The 23,596-nt window shown below is 43.5% G+C and overlaps 1 protein-coding gene and 3 non-coding genes across 4 annotated transcripts; all 4 read right to left on the bottom strand.

Annotated features, from left to right (window-relative positions):
• Positions 1-9,904: 9,904 nt before the first annotated feature.
• On the bottom strand, positions 9,905-20,858 carry RPS12 (ribosomal protein S12). Its single transcript, XM_073627301.1, has 6 exons — positions 20,770-20,858; positions 20,580-20,627; positions 18,585-18,701; positions 14,098-14,200; positions 12,902-13,003; positions 9,905-9,994 (listed from the first exon to the last, which is right to left on the bottom strand). The coding sequence occupies exons 2-6, from the start codon at positions 20,591-20,593 to the stop codon at positions 9,932-9,934; spliced, it is 399 nt and encodes a 132-aa protein (XP_073483402.1). The 5' UTR covers positions 20,594-20,627; positions 20,770-20,858; the 3' UTR covers positions 9,905-9,931.
• LOC141142074 (small nucleolar RNA SNORA33) lies at positions 10,069-10,201 on the bottom strand. The gene has a single exon (XR_012244318.1). It is a non-coding gene; the product is annotated as a small nucleolar RNA SNORA33 (small nucleolar RNA).
• LOC141141636 (small nucleolar RNA SNORD100) lies at positions 13,063-13,147 on the bottom strand. The gene has a single exon (XR_012244183.1). It is a non-coding gene; the product is annotated as a small nucleolar RNA SNORD100 (small nucleolar RNA).
• Positions 14,270-14,343, bottom strand: LOC141142060 (small nucleolar RNA SNORD101). The gene has a single exon (XR_012244306.1). It is a non-coding gene; the product is annotated as a small nucleolar RNA SNORD101 (small nucleolar RNA).
• Positions 20,859-23,596: the final 2,738 nt, after the last annotated feature.

Raw genomic sequence — 23,596 nt, 5'->3', positions numbered from 1 at the left:
TAATTTTTTAAGATGTGGGTTTTGTGACTTTAACTTGCACTCTCTACTGCTACCTTGATGTACTGCCAGTCTGCCTGAAATTCAACTTGTGGAACAAAGTCAAACTTTACACAGGGGCTGAGCACATGCCACATCTCTTCACAGTGATAAGGCTTGACAAATTCGAGCACAAGGCACTACACAAGCTAAAAAAATGGCTTTCAGGGTAAATTGCACAAAACAACTTTTTTTACCAGCACACTTACCAGCTATCCAGCAGTGGTGCTGGGACACACTGGACACTGTGCTAGGCTTCAGGTATATCCCTACCTTTTGAAGGAGGATAGCAGTTACCTTCAGGAATCCCTGCCGTCAAGTCATCCATTGCTGTATAAACACCAACGTATATGGACTCTCCATTGACACCAGGTTACGCACATGGTCTTCCTTACTCCTCAATCCTATTGGCTGTATAAATATATTTAAAATGATCTATTCACTGAAATGTCTTTATGTCCTTGGGGTATTCCCAACGTTCCTGCCCAAAAATGTTTTCCAAAGTATAGATTCTATCCATTTGCAATAATACCCATCTGTGCTTTGCTAAATCCTCCTTATAAGCTTCTCTCGCTAAAGGTGATCTTGCCTGCCCTATTTTTTTTTTTTTATGTATTTCATTGCCTCTCATCTCGTATGTATATATATATATATATACACATATACATACACATACATACACACACACAGTACATACATACACACAGTTAGGTCCATATATATTTGAACACAGGCACCGTTTTCATACTTTTGGCTCTGTATGCCACCAGAATAAAATTAAAACAAAGCAATCCAAAAGAATTTGAAGTGCAGACTTTCAGCTTTAATTTAAGGGGTTCGAGTGCAATTGGACAAATGAATATAATCAAAAATAAAATGTTCATTTTTAATATTTTGTTGATAATCCTTTACTGGCAATGACTGCCTGAAGTCTGGAACCCATGAACATTACCAAAGACTGGATTCCCTCCTTTCTGATGCTTTGCCAGGCTCTAACTGCAGCTGTCTTCCATTGTTCTACATTTGTGGGTCTTTCTGCCTTTGTTTTGCCTTCAGCAAGTGAAATGCATGCTCAATTGGGTTGAGATCAGATGATTGACTCGGCCAATGCAGAATATTCCACTTATTTTCCTTCAAAAGCTTCTGGGTTGCTTTTGCAGTGTGTTTTGGATCATTGTCCATCTGTACTGTGAAGCACCGTCCAATCAACTTTGCTGCATTTGGCTGAATCTGGGCTGACAGTATATCTCTAAACACTGCAGAATTCATCAGGCTGCCTCTGTCTTTTGTCACATCATCAACAAACACCAATGACCCAGTGCCACTGGAAGCCAAGTATGCCCATGCGATCACACTGCCTCCACCATGTTTTACAGATGATGTGTGCTTTGGATCATGAGCCGTTCCAAGCCTTCTCCACACTTTTTTCTTCCCATCATTCTGGTACAGATTAATCTTAGTTTCATCCATCCAAAGAATGCTTTTCCAGAACTGGTCTGGCTTTTTTAGTTGTTTTTGGCAAAGTCTAATCTGGCTTTTCAATTCTTCAGGCTTATAAATGGTTTGCACCTTGTGGTGAACCCTCTGTATTTGCTCTCATGAAGTTTTCTCTTGATTGTAGACTTTGACAATGATACACCCACTTCCTGGAGAGTGTCTTTCACTTGTCTGGATGTTGTAAATTGGTTTTTCTTTACCATAGAGAGGATCCTGCGGTCATCCATCACTGTTGTCTTCCGTGGACATCCAGGCCTTCGAATGTTGCTGAGCACACCAGTGCATTCTTCTTTCCTCAGTATGTACCAAATTGTTGATTTGGTCACTTCTAATGTTGCTCTTCTCTGTACCTGGCTCTCTGTACCTGGCTGTGCCCCTTCTGTAGGTAGGTATAGGCCTGTGTACATGGCTGTCCCCCCCTGTGTAGGTAGGTAAAGGGCTGTAGACACACACAGAGAAGGTGACTCACCTCCTCGCAGTACAGGCCCTCGGCTTAGGCCTCCTCTCAGTAGCAGAGCCGCCATGGTAACAGATGATTAGCAGCGCCGTGTCCTCCCTCTATGTCACCCTATTTCCCTCTGCCAAACGGCTCTCACTCCATCTCCTCACTGGTAGCCAACTGTAGGTGTCCTGTCGAATAATGCCTCCCATCCGATAAGGCATCTGATGAACCTTGTGATGGCTCTGTACAACATGTGATGGCACTGTACGGCATGTGGTGCCGTACAATCATCGCCCGAATGGTATTCTGCTCAGATTTTCTGATGTGGGAGCTGCGGCAAGCTTAGCAGGCACCAATATAACGTCTCCACACACATGCAGGCTATATACAATGTGCATATCAAGGCTCTGTCTGTGTAAACAGTGAGCAGTTCTAGGCTGTATTTCTGTACTCTGTGCATATTCCAGGCTGTTTGTAAGATAATTCTGTAATAAGTGTGTGTATGTGGGGAGGAGGAGCTCTGAGTGCCTGTGTGTGAAGTGAAAGGAGCAGAGAGGGGAGAGAGCCCTCTCCAACACACTCCAGATCCTGACAAGCTTGTGAAACTGATCTCCCGGTGTCGTGCCGAAAAAGGTCCCTCGGCGGAAAATGCCCCCCCTGTACTGCACAGGCGTAGTACAAACCACAACGGAGCCACCGAAAATGAACAGCTTTGAGTCAACTGTACACGGCACCTGTGCAATGACCATGACATTATGCCAGACACTGCCATGCTCCCGATGCTCGTGCTACTCTGCAAGGGGCGGGTGTATTACTGTTATATCGTGTAAGGGCCGGATGGCTACAGAAGAGGCCGAATTTTAAATTGATTGGCAGAGCAGATAACTTAGGGGTGGTTTTAACAATAAACTACATGTCTTTGCGGGGCGTGTTTAAACAAATAAAGGGCGGGTTTTGCAATGTTGATCCCAACTTATCAGCTCTGCCCATCATCAATTTAAAATTCACCCTCTTCTGTAGCCATCCACCCCTTACACGAGATAACAGTAATACACCCGCCCCTTGCAGAGTTGCACGAGCATCGAGAGCGTCGTCATTGCGCAGGCGCAGTGTACAGCTGTCTCACAACTGTTCATCTTCGGCTATTTTCAGCGGCTCCGTTGTGGTTCATACTGCGCAAGCGCTGCACCTGCGCAGTACAGGGGGGTCATTATCTACCAGGGGGAGCTTTCTCGGCAGAACACCAGCAGTAGATTCCGTTTACTATCTGGTCAAAGCAGCTTCTGTTTCCTGTATGAGGTCGTATTACTATGGAAACAGAGCCATGTGACCAACGTGCTCATTCACAGCACATCCACGTTTCTCAGGGGAGGGGGGGACTGAGGCAGGGGGTGTGTTGCATATACCCCCTGAGAACTTTTCAAACAGCAAATGAACCATTTTTGGCAGCTGGAGGGAAGTTCAAGTGCACATGCTGAATAAACTAAAGGAGGTAGGAAAAAAAAAAACTGATTTGTGATGAATGTAATAGGTGCTATTTAAGTTTTGGTAAATACCTGAAAAATCTAAAATTGTGCCTGTGTCCAAATAATATATATATACATATAGACCTACAATATCTCACAAAAGTGAGTACACCCCTAAGTGAAAATGTCCAAACTGGGCCCAATTAGCCATTTTCCCTCCCCGGTGTCATGTGACTCAGTGTTACAAGGTCTAGGTGTGAATGGGGAGCAGGTGTGTTAAATGTGGTGTTATCGCTCTCATACTGGTCACTGGAAGTGCAACATGGCACCTCATGGCAAAGAACTCTGTGAGGATCTGAAAAAAAAAAGAATTGTTGCTTTACATAAAGATGGCCTAGGCTATAAGAAGATTGCCAAGACCCTGAAACTGAGCTGCAGCATGGTGGCCAAGCCCATACAGTGGTTTAACAGGACAGGTTTCACTCAGAACAGGCCTCACCACGGTCGATCAAAGAAGTTGGGTGCATGTGCTCAGTGTCATATCCAGAGGTTGTCTTTGGGAAATAGACATATGAGTGCTGCCAGCATTGCTGCAGAGGTTGAAGGGGTGGTGGGTCAGCCAGTCAGTGCTCAGACCATACGCCGCATCAAATCAGTCTGCATGGCTGTCTTCCCAAAAGAAAGTCTCTTTTAAAGATTAGGCACAAGAAAGCCCGCAGTTTGCTGAAGACAAGCAGACTAAGGACATGGATTACTGGAACCATGTCCTGTGGTCTGATGAGACCAAGATAAACTTATTTGGTTCAGGTGGTGTCAAGCGTGTGTGGCGGCAACCAGGTGAGGAGTATAAAAAGAAGTGTGTCTTGCCTACAGTAAAACATGGCAGTGGGAGTGTCATGCTCTGGGGCTGCATGAGTGCTGCCGGCACTGGGGAGCTACAGTTCATTGAGGGAACCATGAATGCCAACATTTACTGTGACATACTGAAGCAGAGCTCAATCCCCTCCCTTCAGAGACTGGGCAGCAGGGCAGTATTCCAGCATGATAATGACCCCAAACCACTGTCTTGCTAAAGAATCTGAGGGTAAAGGTGGACTGGCCAAGCATGTCTCCAGACCTAAGCCCTATTGAGTATTTGTGGGGCATCTTCAAAGGGAAGGTGGAGCGCAAGATCTCTAACATTCACCAGCTCCGTGATGTCATCATGGAGGAGTATAAGAGGACTCCAGTGGCAACCTGTGAAGCTCTAGTGAACTCCATGCACAAGAGGGTTAAGGCAGTGCTGGAAAATAATGGTGGGCACACAAAATATTGACACTTTGGGCCATACTCACTTTTGTTGCCAGAGGTTTAGACATTAACAGCTGTGTTTTGCGTTACTTTGAGGGGACAGCAAATTTATACTGTTATACAAGCTGTACACGCACTACTTTTCAGCCATAAACCCTGTATTTGTTTGTTTTTTTAAAGCACCCCTTGCAGAGAATGGGAGGCACTTTTTCTAGCTCTAAAACACCTGAAAACTGCCTCAGTGTGAAAGGGGTCTAAGTGCAGCAGTACAATACTTTAATAGCCCATAAAAGGTTAAAACCACTTACTTGACATACAATAAAAAGAGCTCATCATGGTGAGTAAATGTGGCAGCCCAGCATCAGTGTGGTCCAGTGTACATGCATGTGCCCTTATGGGAGTTCATTATTGTGCGCCTATGTACATGCACCATCATATATAGCACACCTGGTTGCTTATGTCAATTATATATTTGTAATTACATGTTATGCTGGCTTTTGTAGTCCCTTTTACTGTTTGTTTATGTCCCCTGTTTTATTATGTTGTCCCCATTGTTTCTTATCCACCACCTCTGCTGATATAGGACATAACAATCCTGGGTCTTTAATGTCCTCCCTGTCCCCGCCTTTAGCCCCAGGCGCACCAACACTTCAAGCCATTGGCATGAAGAAGGAACCAATAAAAGTTTTGAAATACATCCCACCCCTTTACCTCACTTGCGGTCCATGCATTCCATGCTGATCCCAGCAGCAGACCGATCCTTCTGGTGCCTTCTTCCACCGCAGCTTCCCTCTGCTGATGGGTTGGAACCCCTGCTGAACACTTCCAGGACCACCATGCCATGTGCCCACCCTAAGCCTTTTTCTCTTATGTCTAGTAAGTGTTTAACCCTTTTTGGGCTATTAAAGAGGAAGTAAACCTTGTCAAAAAAAAAAAAACCACCATTGCAGGACAAAGGCATAATGGGAGAGTATGCATAGCATACTCGCTCATTATGAATTACTTACCTGAGATCAATGCCCCCAAAGCAACCCTCGTTCACCTCCTCCATCGCCATGATACCTGGAGTGACTTCCAGGTATCGCTGTGACTGGCTGGAGCAGCGATGACATCACTCCGGTGCATGCATGAGCCATCAGTGACGGCATGATCGCCTTCACTAACAGCACGCTTAGTGTATCGGTGCCCGTTTTAAAAGGAAAAAATCTTAACCGTGTAGGTTAAGGAGATATTTCTTGCACCTACAAGTAAGCCTTAATCTAGGCTTAACCGTAGGCTAAATCTAGTAGGCTAAATTGGTCTTTAAGGGTTTACAACCACTTTAACCCTTTCATGACTAAGCCCATTTTTGAAATTTGATGTTTACAAGTTAAAAATCCGTATTTTTTGCTAGAAAATTAGACCACCAAACATATGTTTTTTTTAGCAGAGAATCTAGAGAATAAAAAAAAAAAAAAAGATTGTTGCAATATTTTATATAACACGGTATTTGTGCAGCGGTGTTTTAAATGCACATTTTTGGGAAAAAGGGACACTTTCATAAATTTTAAAAAATCCAAACAGTAAAGTTACCCCAATTTTTTTGTATAATGTGTTACTCCGAGTAAATAGATACCAAACATGTCACGCTTTATAATTGCACCCACTCGTGGAATGGCGACAAACTATGGTACCTAAGAATTTCCATAGCTGACACTTTACATTTTTTTTTACGGTTACCAAGCGTTACAGAGGAGGTCTAGTGCTAAAATTATTGCTCTTGCTCTGACAATCGCAGCGATACCTCACATGTGTGATTTGAACACCGTTTACATATGCGGGCGCGACTTCTGTATGGGGTTTCTTTGCCGCGCGAGCTCGCTGCGAAGGGGGCACTTTAAAAAAATTTTCTTCCTTATTTTATTTCATTATAAATTGTGTTTAAAAAAAAAAAATTGATGACCTTTATTGCTGTCACAAGGAATGTAAACATCCCTTGTCCCTTGTGACAGTAATATGTGGTGACAAGTACTCTTTATGGGGGGGGGGGGGGTCTAAAAGGACCCCCCATTCCTCCTTTGCACTTCTAAGTATTCAGATCGCTGAAAGCGGCGATTCTGAATACTGTGTTTTTTTTAAATCGGCAATATTGGCAGCCGAGTAAACGGGAAATGTCATGACAACCACACCTTCGTTCCAGCCCGCCCTAGAGGCAGCCAATTGGCTACCGGGACTCCCGATCAATGTGATGGACAACGTCCCCTCCCGCTCCTCCGGTATAACAGCCGAGCGGCTTTTAGCCGCATCGGTTGTTGTATTCGGATAGCCGACTCTAAACAATGGTACCGGGATGATGCCTGCAGCTGCGGGCATCATCCCGGTATAACCCCCTAAAGCCCAGTACGCACATCTGCGTACTCGGCGGGAAGGAGTTAAAGTCTTGTACTGCTGCACTTAGAGGTGCTTTTTGTTTTCTCTTCCCTGGAGAATGCTTCCCACATGAAGTGCTGCTCAAGTGTTCCAAGACACCACCCTGCCTGAATTGCATCTATCCCACAGTACCTCTGGCCAGTCCTTTTATTCAGAGCGCCCTACACCTTTACAACCTGTATATTTTCCAGCTGGGTATCTTGGGCTTACCATTTTTTATGGCACGCCCAAGAAACAATACGACTGTTTATATGTCTTGCCATAGAGGTTACCAGAAACCATATGGCAGGAGTCTCCAAGTCTCATGCCTCTGCCTGTGGGAGTCATGCTTGTTAACTGTCAGCCTAGCAATGCCTCACAGGACTTGTAGTTCACCAACAGTTGGAGGGCTGTTGCCAAACTACCTTGCACTATGGTCTTGGAGGACTGCAGCAACATTGTTTTGGGTCCAATTCAGAAGTAAAAAATTTTTTTTATTTTTTTTTTTTTATATAGAGTAGGAGAGATTTGGGGGCCTTCTTGACCCCAGATCTCTCCATAAAGAAGACCTGTCATCCCTGATTTCTATTATAGGGGATGTTTACTTTTATTCCTAATACGAGGAGTGTAATCAAATAAAAGGGACAGTGTAAAAAAAAAAAAAAAAAATTTAAAGCACCCCGCTTTTTTGAGCTGACACAGAAGCATACACAAGTCACGCACACATATGTAAACAGTGTTCATGTCACACTTCTGAGGTATCAGCTGGAACGTTTCAATGGAGAGCAATAGTTCTATTGCTAGATCTCCTTTAACTCTAAACAGGTAACCTGTAAAAACTCTTTACAGTGTAAACTATAGACATAGTAGTACAGTTTCTCACCATTTCACAAGTGTGCACAATTTTAAAGCGTGACATGTTAGGAATCCAATTACTAGGTTTAACATCTTACCAAAACATTGGGTTAAATATTGTGTTAATTTGCATTAAAATATATATTTTTTTAAATAAATTGCACTTGAAAAACCATGCGCCAATATTGCACTGTTTGCCATTACTCTCTAGGTCATCCATAAAAAAGGGGTTCCAAGTAATTTTCTAGCAAAAATATATTGGTTTAGACTTGTAAACAAAATGCCAGAAACTGCTTGGTTGGCAAGTGGTTAAACTGCAAAGTTAATGCATAATGTGCTAGTATGCATCACATGAAAGATGTCTCTTGAAAAGAAAGCCATTTAGCAGTGCGCTGCCACTGCTACATAGGCTTCTATCTTCACCCATCTTCCTTCCAGGTTCGCAAGCGCTTGAATGGCCAAGCTGCAATGACATAACTTCCACGCATAAGTGTAGGAGCAATGGTACAGCCCTGAAGGGATGGCACGGGTATGCCATTCCTTCAGAGTGCAAGCAGTGATGTCACCAACTGCCAACCAAGTGAATAACTCCTAAAGCGTGCACATTTAGGAGATATTCATTTAACCTACAGGTAAGCTTGATTAGCTTACCTGTGGGGGGAAAAAAAAATAAATAAAATTCAAGAGTTTACAACCACTTTGAGGTCACAGTTAGCCTGGTCTAAGCATACTCAAGCGAGCTATGAATGCATCTGAGGATATGGGTAACATTTGGCTATTTTCTTCAGTTGTTTCAGAAGAGGGAGCCAAAATTCTCAGGACAAATTCATGGAACATGTCAAATACCAAACCAAAAAAAGGTCAAGAATAGTGTTACACATAACGGTGTCAAACTAAGCCACTGTATGCTATATAAATTCACATTAAGCAAACGGCACCATTTATACCCAAACATTTTCAGTGCTGAACCAAGTTAAAGGTATTGGCCAGCGAGTTCTAAAGGAAGAAAAAAAAAAAAAATACGGAATCTACCCAGCTTCTGTGGTAGTTGACTTGCTTCAAATACACTAACCTCCAGGACATTTGCAAATGAAAGCATGCTCAGCAGGCAAGAAGTAGACCCCTAAGAAGCCCTTGACAGCAAAGGAAGCATTTAACCCCTGCTCAATCACTACAGCCAACAATATTGATTTAGCACAGTATTTACTACTCAGACCTGTAAAGTCAGATTAGAATACAAGCTTGTGATCTGTGCCAATAAGACTGATTGAAACCCATAAAAGGTGTAGTACTTCACTAGTACACAAAAAACACGTTATAGCTTTCCACTGCACCATACCCAATTTCTTCTATCAACATTCATATAATTATACAATTTTTCCATTTGTAACCACTATATATTGCATCAGTTTAGTGTCCTAACAGGTAAAGTGCATATTAATATTTGCCTTTCATAACAGAAAAGCTAGTCACTGTATGCTGTGCCTGTACAAGACCCAAAACATTGAAATTCTAGATCAAGCCTCAACTATCTCCAAAAAAGTCACTTCAACAAAAGTCATGAAATAATTACCAAACGCCAAAATAAATTAGGTCTGCAACCACTAAACCTGATGCAGCTGCATATTTAGGGACTGTGTTGACTGGCTTTAAGGGCGTTTTGACTATACAAGTCTATGAAAATACTAAACCTGTTTGAAGCAAGTCAAATAGAGGTCAAATAAATCCCTCAATGAGTTCAAGAATGATCTCAGAAGCACTTCAACCTGATGAAGTTGACAAACCAAAGGCCTGCTGACTGACCCTACAGTTAGTGACTAGCTCCCCTTTAACTAAAATTCCAGATTAAATAGCCAGTCTACCGAATTCTATGCAATGCCACTTGGCTTATAGAATGCTATAACTGGATGTAGAAAGACATGACACTGCATTCAAGTCAAACTTTTTATTTAGATGTTCATTTCTTGGACTTGAAATATTCTTCAATGACATCTTTGGCCTGGGACTCCTTGCCATAGTCCTGCAAAAACAAATTGAAGGCATCTGAGCAAAAAAAATGGTTAAAGGAAAAAAACAATCATACTATAATTTAAGACCTGTAGCCATCTTCAGGGACCTTGAAAACCATAGGGTGGTCTCAAGGCTCGTACAATGGCCTTGCTCTTGCCACTATAACTGACCAACAGCTGCAGAACTAGGTTCAGTTTTGCAGCAGAAATAATGGCATAAAACAGGTAACAGTCAGTATGTTGTAATCCAACATGGATTAGAAAGAAAAAAAACAAAAAAAAAAAAAACTCAGAAAACAGCAGACCCTTCATCAGAACATTAATTCACATCCTCTTGCAAACTTATACTATGGCAGCACTTTGTTAAAAGTATAGTGTTTTTGCAGATTTATTCTTACCTAGGGAGATGCAGTAACAGTCCAATGCTGCATTTGTCCCCCACCGGCTCCAACACTGCAGATCACTCGGTTCTCACAGCTCCTTGAGTAGAGAGCTGGTGACAGTTACAGCGTTCTGCCCCCTCGTTGCTCACTGGTGCACTGTGCTGTGGAGGGGTGGGAGTGGGCAGCTCAGATATATGGGCGGATCCCGACCCCATTGTTGCGATCTTGCCCAAGCCAAGACTGGCTCTGTAACATTAGCAGAGTGGACTTCAGCTGGCACGCCTGGGATCCACAGGAGAAGTACAGCCAAAGCTAGTTTGGCTGTACTTCAAGGGTTACCCACCACATTTTAATCTTGATGTATTAAGTAAATATTATTAAAGACCCACGCTGTGGAAATAAAAAGGTGTATAATACGCTGCACCTATAAACTACTAATATGCATGTATACAAACATGTGTAACAAAATAAAGTGCTCAGTGCCAATATAGTGCAATCAATAAAGGTCATCAGATGTGAGATACAGGGTTGGTGACACAGACTATTTCTGGTGACTTCCTGTGCTCCCCTCCTGGGTCCCCACTCACCAGATGAAGATATACAAGCCTGTGTATCAAGATAGTGTCTTCCGTCCACCGAGTAGGTTGATGTATCGTGCCTTTAGGGAATGGAATCTCCTATCCTCCACATGGTCAATGTCCTACACACTTTACACAATCAATGAACGACCGTTCTAGCAAAGTTTGGACAAATGAAGGAAAGGGGACATATAGTGTAATATGGCAAGATTTTATTAAAAAGGTTTAAAATCATTACACTTGCATCAAAATCTTAAAAACCATGCAAAAAGTGCTGCCTTGGCTTCCAAACAGCCTTCACAGATTCTCCTTAGCTTGACGCGTTTCACCCCTCCCACTGGGCATCATCAGAAGCTTATGGAGTCTGATTGACTGTCTTATATTCTTTAAGTGCCGCCCACTACACCTAATGCCTACCACTACTCTCACTGATGGCACAGATCGAAATTAACATCACTTCCGGTTTCCGCCGGAACCGATGTAACCCTCATTGGCAGGAGGTAAACACCAACACCCTTACTTCCTGTGTTAGCAGGAAGTGGCCAAAAACCATCTAGTGTTGGTATTACATTAATATAAATCTAAAATCTCTCCGTATATTGGAAAGTAAAGAGACCACAATATTATTAGATGGCGTTTACCTTCTACCAATGAGGGTTACATCACTTCCGGTGCCTATGATCACTTCCGGTTCCGATGCATACCAGAAGTGATGTTAATTTCAACCTGTGCCATCAATGAGAGTAGTGGGAGGCACTTAAATACAAGACAGCCAATCACAGACTCCATAAGCTTCTGATGACGCCCAGTGGGAGGGGCAAAACACATCAAGCTAAGGAGAATCTGTGAAGGCTGTTTGGATGCCAAGGTGGCACTTTTTGCACGTTTAAGATTTTGATGCAAGTTTAATGATTTTAAACCTTTTTAATAAAATCTTGCAGTATTACAGTGTCCCCTTTCCTTCATCTGTCCAAACTTTGCTACAACGGTCGTTCATTGATCGTGTAAAGTGTGTAGGACCATGTAGAGGATAGGAGATTCCATTCCCTAAAGGCACGATACACCAACCTACTCAGTGGACGGAAGACACCATATACACACACACCTTCATCTAGTGAGTGGGGACCCAGGAGGGGAGCACAGGAAGTCACCAGAAATATATTCCAACGTGTCACCAACCCTGTATCTCACATCTGGTGAACTTTGATTGCACTTTATCTGCACTATATTGGCACTGAGCACTTTATTTTGTTACACATGCTGATGTTTGTATACATGCATATTAGTAGTTTATAGGTGCAGCAATGATTTTAAATTTTTTGTTACTTAAGTAAATATGTCCTGAAAAACCAAGGTCGAAAACAGACTGCATGGTCAGCATTAAATTTTAGACTGCTTTCTAATAATGTAAAAAAAAAAAAAAAGTCAGTCATCTGTACTGCCCTCTGAAAAGTAATTATCAACCCATGACTATCAAAGTGATTGTAAAGGCCAATTTTTTTTTTTTTTTTTTAAGCATGTTATACTTCTCCTCTGCTTTGCACAAAGCAGCCTGGATCCTCTTCACTGCTCCTAGCCCCTCAGCCAGCAGCTTGCTGCAGGGGGCACCCAAGCCGAGTCAGAGCTCCATGTATCCTTTCCAACACAGAGCCCCAACCTGGCCGCGCCCTCTCCCGATTGGCTGACTTTAAAAACCATGGGAGCCAGTGGCACCGCTGCTCTGTCTCAGTCAATCAGGAGTGTCCTGGATGGCTGAGGGGATTGTGGACAGAGAGAGAGAGAGAGATCAGGTAGGTAATGGGGGGCTGCTGCTACACACAAGGTTTATCTTAATAAATAGAATGTATTAAGATTCAACCTTCCTTTACAACTCTTAAGGCTCGCAAAAGATGTTCTGCAGAGAAAGTGAAAAGCTATGATTAAGGTCAGTTTAGAGTTAGAACACTGTTCTACTTACCTTGACAACAACACAACTGCAACCAACCACTTTGCGAGGCTTTCCTTCCCTGTCGATTTTACAAAGGCCGACCCATTCACCAAGCTTTTTGCTGTCGTCAACCTAAACAAAAGCCTTAGTTACCATTTTATTAACTTAAATAAATAGTCCCTTACTAGCAAGCTGCAACTCAGAAAGTTTGGGTAACATGTTGGCCTTTTCCTCACAGAATTCAGTAGAGGGAGCCAAATTTTCATCATGTACAGCAAGCTGAAATTATCCTCAGTCACTACACAATTTTACAGACATTGGGACTGATGCACTAAAAATTCCTTCCACTGTAGTCCCAGATCTCATTTATAAATCTACAAACATTGTACTACATAATATACAAGCTTGGTTAACAGCAACTTGTGTGCTGCATGCAGAAAGCATAAACAGTTAAAGCCGATACCTGCTAAATGCACTTCAGCATTATAGGGCCAAAAAAAAAAAAAAAAAAAAAAAAAAAGTATGAAAAACAACTTGCTCCTACCTGACCCCAATGGCACACAGGAGAGGGTTGGTAGCATTGAATAGGGGTTATGTTCAGATTACCTGTCATCCTGTGATATGCTAGAGGTTAATTGGACCTCATACCCATGAATCGTAGCCAGAGACAGCTAAAAGCATGGGGGGCAAACAGGATAGTATTTTATGTCTTAAGCCACACCCAACATTCCTCTAGTCAAAAAATACTTCTAAAAATCATGCATAACTCAATACTAATTAGGGTTGCACCAATACTAAGTATTTGGACAAGTACTTGTCCAAATGCGCCAATACCTTTGCAGTGAGATTTGAGCAAATACAAAATGAATGGGCTCAAATCGCAATGAAGAATTGCATGCAATTTCTGTCCGAATCACATGCAGTTCCCCCACCACTCCTGTGCAAACCCAGGCTTGTCAGAGATTTCAACCTGGGTTCAAACAGGAGCGGTGACGGAAACTAAGCGACTGACAGGAATCACACTACATTCCCGTTAGCATACAATTCCTTGCAGTGCAATTTGAGCCCATTCATTTTGTATGAGCTCAAACCGCACAGGTATCGGAACCCTTATCAAATACTGGACTGAAAGCATCGGTTCTCGTACTTGCCCGTAAAAACCTACTAATCATGCAAAAGGTTGGGTAAAATAAGTAGTCTGTGGGGTAAGTCACAAACATCCTTACCTTGATCAGATTGATCTGATGTTCAGCACAAAGTGCCTCAACCAGCTTCACGTACATTGGTTCATCGCAGTTGGAAGCCAGTACACAAAGATGGGCTTGGCGCCTGGAAAAATAGCACACAATTTATAACAGCTAGGCATAAATATTCAGCATTTCTCAAGTCTTATTACAGGCTTGTCAGTAAGGTTTTCTCACTCATGGAGAGAGTGAAGGGGTATCCGACAATGATGAAATCGTCACTCAAGCACTGCAAAACCTGATGCATGAAAACTAGAAGGTGCACCGAAATTTCAGCCGCCAAAAATCATCCGAAAACTGTTCATTTGGCCGATAGCAAAAACAGCCGTTACCGAAAGGGGGCGGGGTCCTCCCATTGTGGGAGTGTCAGTCCTCCACGACACCGCAAACCCCGCATGTCACGGAGCTGAATTGTCTGGGCCGTAGTAACAATGTTCCTGTGACAGGCAGCATACTGATCCAAAGGTGGGACACTGAATCAGTGTGACGTAATCACAGGAGGCGGGACATTGTTACTACAGCCCGAGCAATTCAAACCCTGCTCCATGACACATGGAGATCGCCACTCTGATCCGGGCACAGGCAGGCTGCATATGACAGGCACTGGTGAGGATGCATTGATCTCCTGTATCATATCTACTAGAGGCACATTGAAAGGAAATTTTGCTAATACCATTAGCAAGGTGTTTAAGTAAGATTGCAGACATGATAGAAGAGACAGTTAGAGGCTGCATTTTTCTTGCACTAAAGGTTCCAATAATGGCAAATAATATTTATTTAAATTGATGATATTAAATTAAAAAAGTTGAATACATTATAGCAAAATATATATATTTTTTTAACTGTCATTTTCAGTATCGGTTTTCGGCCTAGTGCATCCTTCATTTTCAGTACCGGCACCAAAATTTCCATTCAGTGCACCCCTAATAAAAAAGTAAATTCGCTAGATATAATTTACATTTAACACTCAAACTTTGCTGTCAAAATGTCTGTAGACAACTATAGGCAAAGCAGGGGATGATCAAAACATACTAGACTTGTTATAGAATATGGTCAGGTAATAATAGCAGCAATATTAGTTTAAAGGGCTGTTGTCAAGCTATGTCAACAAGTAATCCTATAAGATTACATATTTATCTTTGTTGCATATTGTATAAAACTGTCCTTTGTATAGGCATCTAAAAGCCCCAAGATTGACTGGGCACCATCATCTCGGATGCAATGTCAGCAGTCCCGGATGTCACTCAAGTGATAATGCCACTTTGCTACTCCCTTAAAGTTAGGAGCTGAGCCAGCACAGAGAACAGACACCCCCCCCCACCCCGAAGAAGAGCAGAGGGCTTTAACATACAAGGTCTGTTCATGAATTGACTTCCTGGAATAGTCAAACTTTATAGCAAGTTTAAGCCCAGGCTCACATCGAGGGCAGGTTTGAAATCATGCAAGTTCAGCTGTACTCACACAATTTCAAACCGGCAATGCAGTCAGACTATGGGGGCGATTTGACAGACATCTGTGTGGGTTCATGCACAGATGTCTATTCAAATCACCCCCAAACTCACCAAAAGTAGTACAGGAAATAACTGAATCAGTGTGGCGCCACAGCCAGTGATTTGACACACCAATTCACATGTCAAAATGACTTGATGTAAACATGGGCTAAAAGCATGTTGCAAGTCAATGTTTTTAAAAAGGAATACCCCGGACCCCCCCCCACAGATTTTCTTAAAACTAGTTATACAGCACAGTGCTTGTGCAATTTGGCCCCTTTTATCACCTAAAAAAAAAACCTGGCTGTAACCTCACCCCTGTAAACAGATGAGGGTTTATCATGGTTGCTGGGCCCCGACACCCTGGTTCAATCACACGCCTCCTCTCCCTGCCTGTTCTGTCACAGCACCCTCCCCTCCTGCCGCCATAACTAAAATAAAATCCTCCCATTCCCTCTAACATAATTTCCCCCCTCCCCCTTTCCTTTTTTCCTACCCTCCTTCCCGTTATTGAGTGGACTGTGACCCATTATATATCAAACCCTCTTGTGTAACATCACTACATATAACTTTAGACTCACACCTGCCTTGTCCGCCGCGGGGGGAGCCTCCATTCCGGGCCTTTGGCTTTCACATGTTGCCAATTTATAGCCTGGTGAGCAACAACCCCATTATCTTTATTTTGAATGTATACCCAGTTGAACCTAATTGTTTGCCATTTTGAATGCAATGTACTTAATTTGTGCTTTACCTCAATATCCATTTTATAGATATTTCTCCTGAAGAAGCGGTTACCCGTGAAACTAGTAGAGAAATCAATTTTGAGAGTTGCTTCAACAGTCAGTAGACACTTTTCGGGGGAACCCTGAGTATTTGCTTTTTTTAAAAATAATTTCTAAATCGTTGTTTTAATGTACCCTGTATATCTTTTTAATGTAATAGTTTATATGATTCATATAGTTTATCATTAGTACCGATAGTCCATCACAAATTTTTGAGCCCGAATAGCTTCATGGACAGCCTTCTTCCATTCTCATCCCTTTTCCCTCTAATATAACAATGTTTCCCTGTGCTAAATATAAATAAAGCTGTCGATCTGTACCTATATCAGAGAGTCTCCTGGCACTCATGCGACTCCTCTGCTCTCTCCTCCCAGGCTGACTTCAGCAGAAGTGCTCGGCCTCACCCACTATAACCGTTTAGAGATATAGATATCTATCCATCTCCTCAGAGGCAAAGTAAAATAAAAAAAAAAAAAAAAAAAAAAAAGGTTCAACAGCAGTCAATTGATGGTCATGCAGAGACTTGGATTAAAAAAAACTGACAGTACCTGCAGGCTGGAGCCACATGGATGACAGGGGCTTGGGGAAACCCAGCACAAAGCTGTCGGACAAAAACACAAAAGCACCACTGGTGGGGAAACCGTCCAGGACCATAAGGCCAGGGGTCAGATGAAGGGGTAATTAAACTACAGGCACAGGAACTGTTGGGGCCAGTATACAGCGGCCGCTCACACGGTGTACGAAGCCCGGAAGTGATGTCACAGCCTGCCGGTAGTTAGCCAAAGGCATCCGAAGAGTATGGGCAAACTCTGCTGCTGGGGCCAATTAGAACTGCTGATGCCAAGGGAGCAAAGGGTCACACATTTCTGACTGGAGACACTATATGTTTCGAGGACACGCCCCTTCAGCGTGTCCCCGAAACATGTAGTGTCTCCAGTCGGCTATGTGTTACTCGCTTTGCATCAGTTCCTAATTGGCCCCAGCAGCAGAGTTTGCCCATACTCTGATTCCTTTGGCTGACTTCTGCCAGGCTGTGACATCACTTCCGGGCTTCGTACACAGTGAGAGTGGCTGCTGTATACTGGCCCCAACAGTTCCTGTGCCTGCAGTTTGGTTCCCCCTTCATTGGACCCCTGGCCTTACGGTCCTGGATAGGCCCCCCACCAGCTGTTCTTTGTCCAACAGCTTTCCCTAAGCCCCTGTGTCATCCACGTATGTTTTTTAAATCCAAGTCTCTGCATGACCATCAATTGACTGCTGTATGCCTTGGTGAACTTTTTTTTAACAAAAAATGGTTTTATTTTGCCTCTGAGGATCCTATTTGTCTGCTGATCAGTGCTGCTCACCCCTTTGATTATATAATCATTGGCTGTAACCTGCTGACAAACTCATGGGTGTTGCATCACAGCCCTGGTCAGCAGTGGGCCGCACATGCAAACCTGGTAATTTGGTAATGGCATAGTTATTTTGCCTAGCCTACAACTGCTGCCCACCCGCAGAAAATGTACTGAGGGCAGAAGGCAAGGGGTTAAAACCCAACAGTGCAGCTGAACTTAGACCACAAGGAAAATATTGCCCAGCCGCAGACGCCGGCTCGCTGCAAGGTAAGTGTAGACTAATGGCAGGCTTCAGCTCATGCTCGCCACCTGTGGAGGACACCCCAGATGCATTTCACCCCATCAATAAAAGTCTGGGAAAGGGCAAAACACATCTGAGGAGTACATGATCTGAAGCTTGTCGATCTACATTTACATTAGTGTGCTGGCATCTGAGAATGGCCACCATTTTCTTGAAGTCGCTTACAGTCCGACGAACCAATTTGTCTGTCCACCACCAGTTCCATTTACAAGTTGATTTGACAGATACAAGTTTGGGGGGCATCTATGAACTGCCTGGAGTTTGCATGTTCTCCCTGTGCCAGTTTCCTCCAGGTACTCTGGTTTCCTTCCACACTCCAAAGACATGCTGGTAGGTTAATTGACTCGTCTAAATGGGCCCTAGTATGTGTACGAGTTAGGGATCTCAGATTGTAAGCTCCTTGAGGGCAGGGACTGATGTGAATTTACAACATAAATGTTCAGTGTAATATAAATATCCGTAATAAATGCCGTTCCCATTTGCACCTCGACTACTATTAAAAAAAAAAAATAATCACTTGTTACGAATTCAAACAAAAACTGACTACAGGTAGACTTACTTGTCAAGAGCCTTGGCAGCTTCACGAATCCCACGAGCCAGGCCATCGTGTATAAGTGCGGTTTTGAGCACTTCTTGGAGAGCGGTGTTAATATCCATTACACCTCCAGCAGAAATGCTGCAAGTTGAAACAATCAAAGCTGATTTTTGTTGTCAGAGGAAGAACAAAGCAACTCACAAATAAGGCTACAGTTATGTCAGATTCAGAGTGTCACTCACAACGAGTGAAGGGGTATCCGACTTAATAGTAACATCATTCACATACTGTAGCAGTATTAATCACTTCTGAAATAATCCCAAAGTGCCCACAACCAAGTACACACTGCCCAAGTGTCTATCCATACTCCTACCTCACTACCAGATAGTAACAAGTCCAAGAAGGGATGGGACATCCAAATGCAGCACTGATGACAAATATTAACAAAAGCACATTTTTCTAGTACAGAGGCAGCCTAAATAGAGGGCCCCAAGTGCAGGACAGACTTCCAGAGGAAAGCACCACTGAAGTGTGTTTTCATGCTTTTTTTTATGTCAAGATGGCGTACTACACATCACCAAAAACTTGTGATACTGCTACATATTTTTGCAATATGCACTGAAGAGCTAGTTTTCGCATTTGGTGTCTGCTCCCCCAAACACTGGTGTCAAGGGCTGCCTAATGCACCCCCCCCCCCGTGCCATGCTCTGGAATCAGGGGTTGCCATAGCCCTGCCTACCAACACAAAAACAGAATCAATGTACAATTCCTGTCTACGAGTTGACAGACATAGCTCTTCTAAATATCGACCATAGGGTTATATCACCACCTACAGGAGTAAGACACTAGGCAGGAAAACAGCACCACCTATGCGCAGCCCTAGCTGGAATAACCCACCTCTACTACAGGCAAACCAAGCAGTCACAAAGCAGTGCCAGGAGGTATAAACGTCAAATAGGGGTGGGTGCCATGTCCATGAAACTCACCGAAAGGAATTTAAAGAAAAGAAAAAAGAAAATTTAGCGCCTTTCAGACGTGTTGTGGATCCGTATCCAGCCAGCCGCTTGCTCAGCAGGGACCACTCCCCGTTTAGGCCGGCAGACAACAAGTCCATCTCTGCACACTGCAGGGATGGACCTGTCAGAGCACTTTTCATCCAATTGACAAATGGAAAATAGGACATCCATCTGTCTGGATTTTGCGGAGTGGATGTCAGCGGACATGTCACCGTTGACATACGTCGCTCCATAGAGATGTATGGAGCGACCATCAGATCCTTTGAAAAACCTGACAGGTGGATCTGAACGGTCCGCACGTTGGAAAGGGCCCTTACGTTCATTGACAGACACAGCTCTTCGGAGTCTCAACCAAAGGGACATCCCAAAGCAGTGTCAAGAAAGAGCTGACAAAATTAAACGTAAACAGCGGCCAGCAAAAAAAAAAAAAAAAAAAAAAAAAAAAAACTTGGCAGCCAGAGATAACATATAGAAGATGTGTGGAGCCTTTTAAATAAAATAATTTTCCTAGAGCAGAGAATTGGATTATACCAGCTAGGACTGCCCATAGGGGGTGCTGTGTTCTTTCCCTGCCTAGTGTCCTACTCCAGTAGGTGGCGATATAACTAATGACAGGGATCAGAAGAGCTGTGTCCAACAATGAACGCAGGAGAAATAAAGTTTCAGCACCGCACTCCATATTTGTATCTGTGACAGTAATCTGGATACTAGAGGAAGTGATAGAACGAGACATATACTACTAATAACAGGCCTGGGGCAGCTTAGGACAACACATATGCTGTATGACACTGACAGAGGGAAGTCGTTTCACTTCCATGAAATGCCATCAGGTGTCTAAGGTAAGTAGGCCACCTCCTGCCTTCACTATTGGAAGCTCACAAGTCTGCACACTGCCACCTGTCTGCCGACACATGTAAAGATCCTGACACCTCAGCACAGTGAGCTCCGACTAAACCATCCAGCCGGCCGGTCCAATCACACAGCAAGAACAATACACACTCACCCTTCCTCGGCCATCCTCGATGTCTAATGGATGCTCGGCGTTACTCCGCTGTAATACAGACACAAACGACAAGCGTTAGCAATGGCCATGGGTCCGCCGCTGTTCCCGAGCTCAGGGAGGGCGGGATGCCAGAGATTTCCAATAGATTGGAACTTGCACGGTGTTTCCCCTCAGCTCCGCCATCACTTACCCAACCTGCTCAGCATGAAGGAAAGAGAAAGAAGCGCGCTGACGTCACCAATTTATAGTGCGCCGACCAACCGCTCCGCCTTTCAGCGTGAGCGCGACGGGAAGTCCTTCCGTGCTACACCATGGGCACCTTCCGCCATTTTTCTTGAGGGCTGCAGGGCTTATGACATAATGGAGACGGGTAACGAAGTTACCATTACGTTGTTTACTTACATAAAGGACTCTGTGCTTTTATGGAGGCTACTAATGCTAAAAATCGCTTTGAAAATGTCAGCTTGCATGCTGATTAATCATTTGCCTACTGGGGCAAATTTGACATTTTTCACATACATCTTAAACTGATGTGAATGTACAATGTATCTGCGTAAATTGACGGCACTATACAAGTACCTGAAATAAATAATAAATAAATAAAGTGGAACTGCACTCTGCTCACATAATCTACAATAAAAACATCTTTGCCATTCTGAAGCATCCCACCAAGCGCTTTGCATATTATTTCATAGTTGCCAAAATTGTAAAAAAAATGTATAGGGACACTTTTTTCATCTTTAAGCGGAGTCTTATTAAAATTAGGGGGCCGGCATTCATTTTAAGATGGAAAAGGAAAATGGGCAAGGTTTAAACTTAATATTGGGCGTGTCCCAAATGGGGCATGCTCAAAGGGGTGTGGTCCAAGTCCCTCCTTACATCAGGCATCCCCAGCGGAGTCCCTCCTTACATCAGGCGTCCCCAGCATAAATTCAGCATATTTTTGCTGATAGAATTATTTAGAACCCAACAAACATATATTTTTATACAGTGTCAAAATATCACGTTTAAAGAGTTTGCATTTATGGACATCACATCTATATATTTGTAGCACCCTGTAGTTTAGACAGAGAGCTCCTCATAAATTTACTTGCCAAGAGCAGTTATCCTGGTTGATTGATAGAGATCCATTGATTTCTCCCTAAGTTTGGACTTGTTGCACTTTTCTCTTCTACCACTAGGTGGCCGGGTACTTCGTGGTACTAGATATGAGAAGGGCAACCCAAGGTCAGGTTATGGGTATGTGGGGTATCTCAGCCAATGGGCAGGGGTTTTCTTGAATCCCTTGGCCTGCTGGGAGAACCTATATATTCGGGTGGAGTCAGGTGATCTATGTTCTGTGCCACCTGGACGTAGGGTTGCCACCTGTCTGGGATTCACCCGGACAGTACAGGTTTTGAATCATGTGTCCGGGTCTCCTTCCGCCTGGTACCCGGACACATAATTCAGACTGCACTGTGGCTCAGTGCTCCATCTGCTCAGCTGGTGGAGGAACATGAGTAGTTAATGTTATCAGGAGTAAGTTCTTATCTTTATTCAGCAATTCTGACAATCTAATCTGAGTCCTGAAGTCAACTTCTATACAGATCCACCAACAATGTAATTGTGATTTTCTGGTTCAGGCGGAGTAGTCCTTGTGCTGCGGTTCCCAGCAATTACATTGTCCAGTGGATGGTGGATCTGTATAGAAGTTGACTTCAGGACTCAGATTAGATTGTCAGAACTGCTGAATAAAGATAAGAACTTACTCCTGATAACATTAACTAGTCATGTTCCTCCACCAGCTGAGCAGATAGAGTGCAGAGCCACAGTCCAGATCACTACAGGAGGTAACCCCTAGAGCCCGGGGGATTATAGACATCACATGGATCAGCAATCCATGTTTGGATTGCTCTTCGGAGGTGTTATATTGCTTCCTCACCACCTGTTTAAACCCCACAGCAGCACCCTGAATGCATTGCACACGGACGCAGGAAACCCCCATTCACTTGGATGGGCCACATTCAGCAGGCATTACTGCTCGCCGAACCCAACAGTGCAGACAATTTTTGCCACACTGTGATGCAAAGCATTTTGGCTATTGCGTGTGTACATCCCCCAACCACAACCACAATTTTACTGTCCCCCAACCACAAGTGTAAACGAAGTTGCAGAGCACTCTGAAGAGTATTCCACAGTGGATAATTTTTTTAAAGTATTTGACAGGTGGTGAAGAAGCTTTATGTTTTATCCTCACCACTTGTTTTTAACTCCTAAAATCCCATGCCACTGTGCTGTAGCCATGTGCATCGCACACAGTTACTGCATAGCCCCATTCAGTTGAATGGGTCGAGTTAAGCAAGCGCAGTGCCATATGCTAGTGGGCTCTTTCACGCGAGCAATCCTGCCAGGGGACTCCGCTTTGCTCAGCGGAGGATCGATTTGCTGATCCCCGCTGAGCAGGCAGATGACAGGTCTGTCTCCGCTCACTGTCAGAGCCCCGCTCCTTATTTTCATCCGATCCATCAGACGGATGGAAAATAGGGTCACCATCCTTCTGGATTTCACAGACAGAATCAGGTCACATAACGGCGGGTGTCAGCGGACATATCACCGCTGACATCCGCCGCTCAGTAGAGGTGAATGGAGGTTCTGATCAGGTCCGCCTGAAAAACTGACAGGCAGACCTGATCAGAAAGCCCGAATGAAAGGGGCTTTAGTTAAAAATTATCCACAATGGGGTATGGCGCTCCCTATAGGATTATATGGGGTGAACAGCTATAGCGAGGGGGGAGGGGGGGGGTTGTGTTTCCCTTGTGTCTTGAATACGTGATAGTGTAAACTATAATAAATATCTAAATGATATCTAAAATATCTAAAAGTGCACCTCTACCTAATAGTTCAGGTATATACAAATAACACCAAACAAATTATAAATAGTGATCATAGTCCATAGAGTGATACATTTGTGCAAAAAACGTTTTCAAATTTTCTTCAACCAAAACCGTGACTGGGGTGCTTTCAAATGTTCTTAGTGA

This window comes from Aquarana catesbeiana, linkage group LG04 (genome assembly GCF_042186555.1).
Source record: "Aquarana catesbeiana isolate 2022-GZ linkage group LG04, ASM4218655v1, whole genome shotgun sequence".
In the NCBI taxonomy this organism is placed as follows: Eukaryota; Metazoa; Chordata; class Amphibia; order Anura; family Ranidae; genus Aquarana; species Aquarana catesbeiana.
The sequence above is the reverse complement of the archived record's forward strand: the minus strand, read 5'-3'. Positions and strand labels throughout refer to the sequence as shown.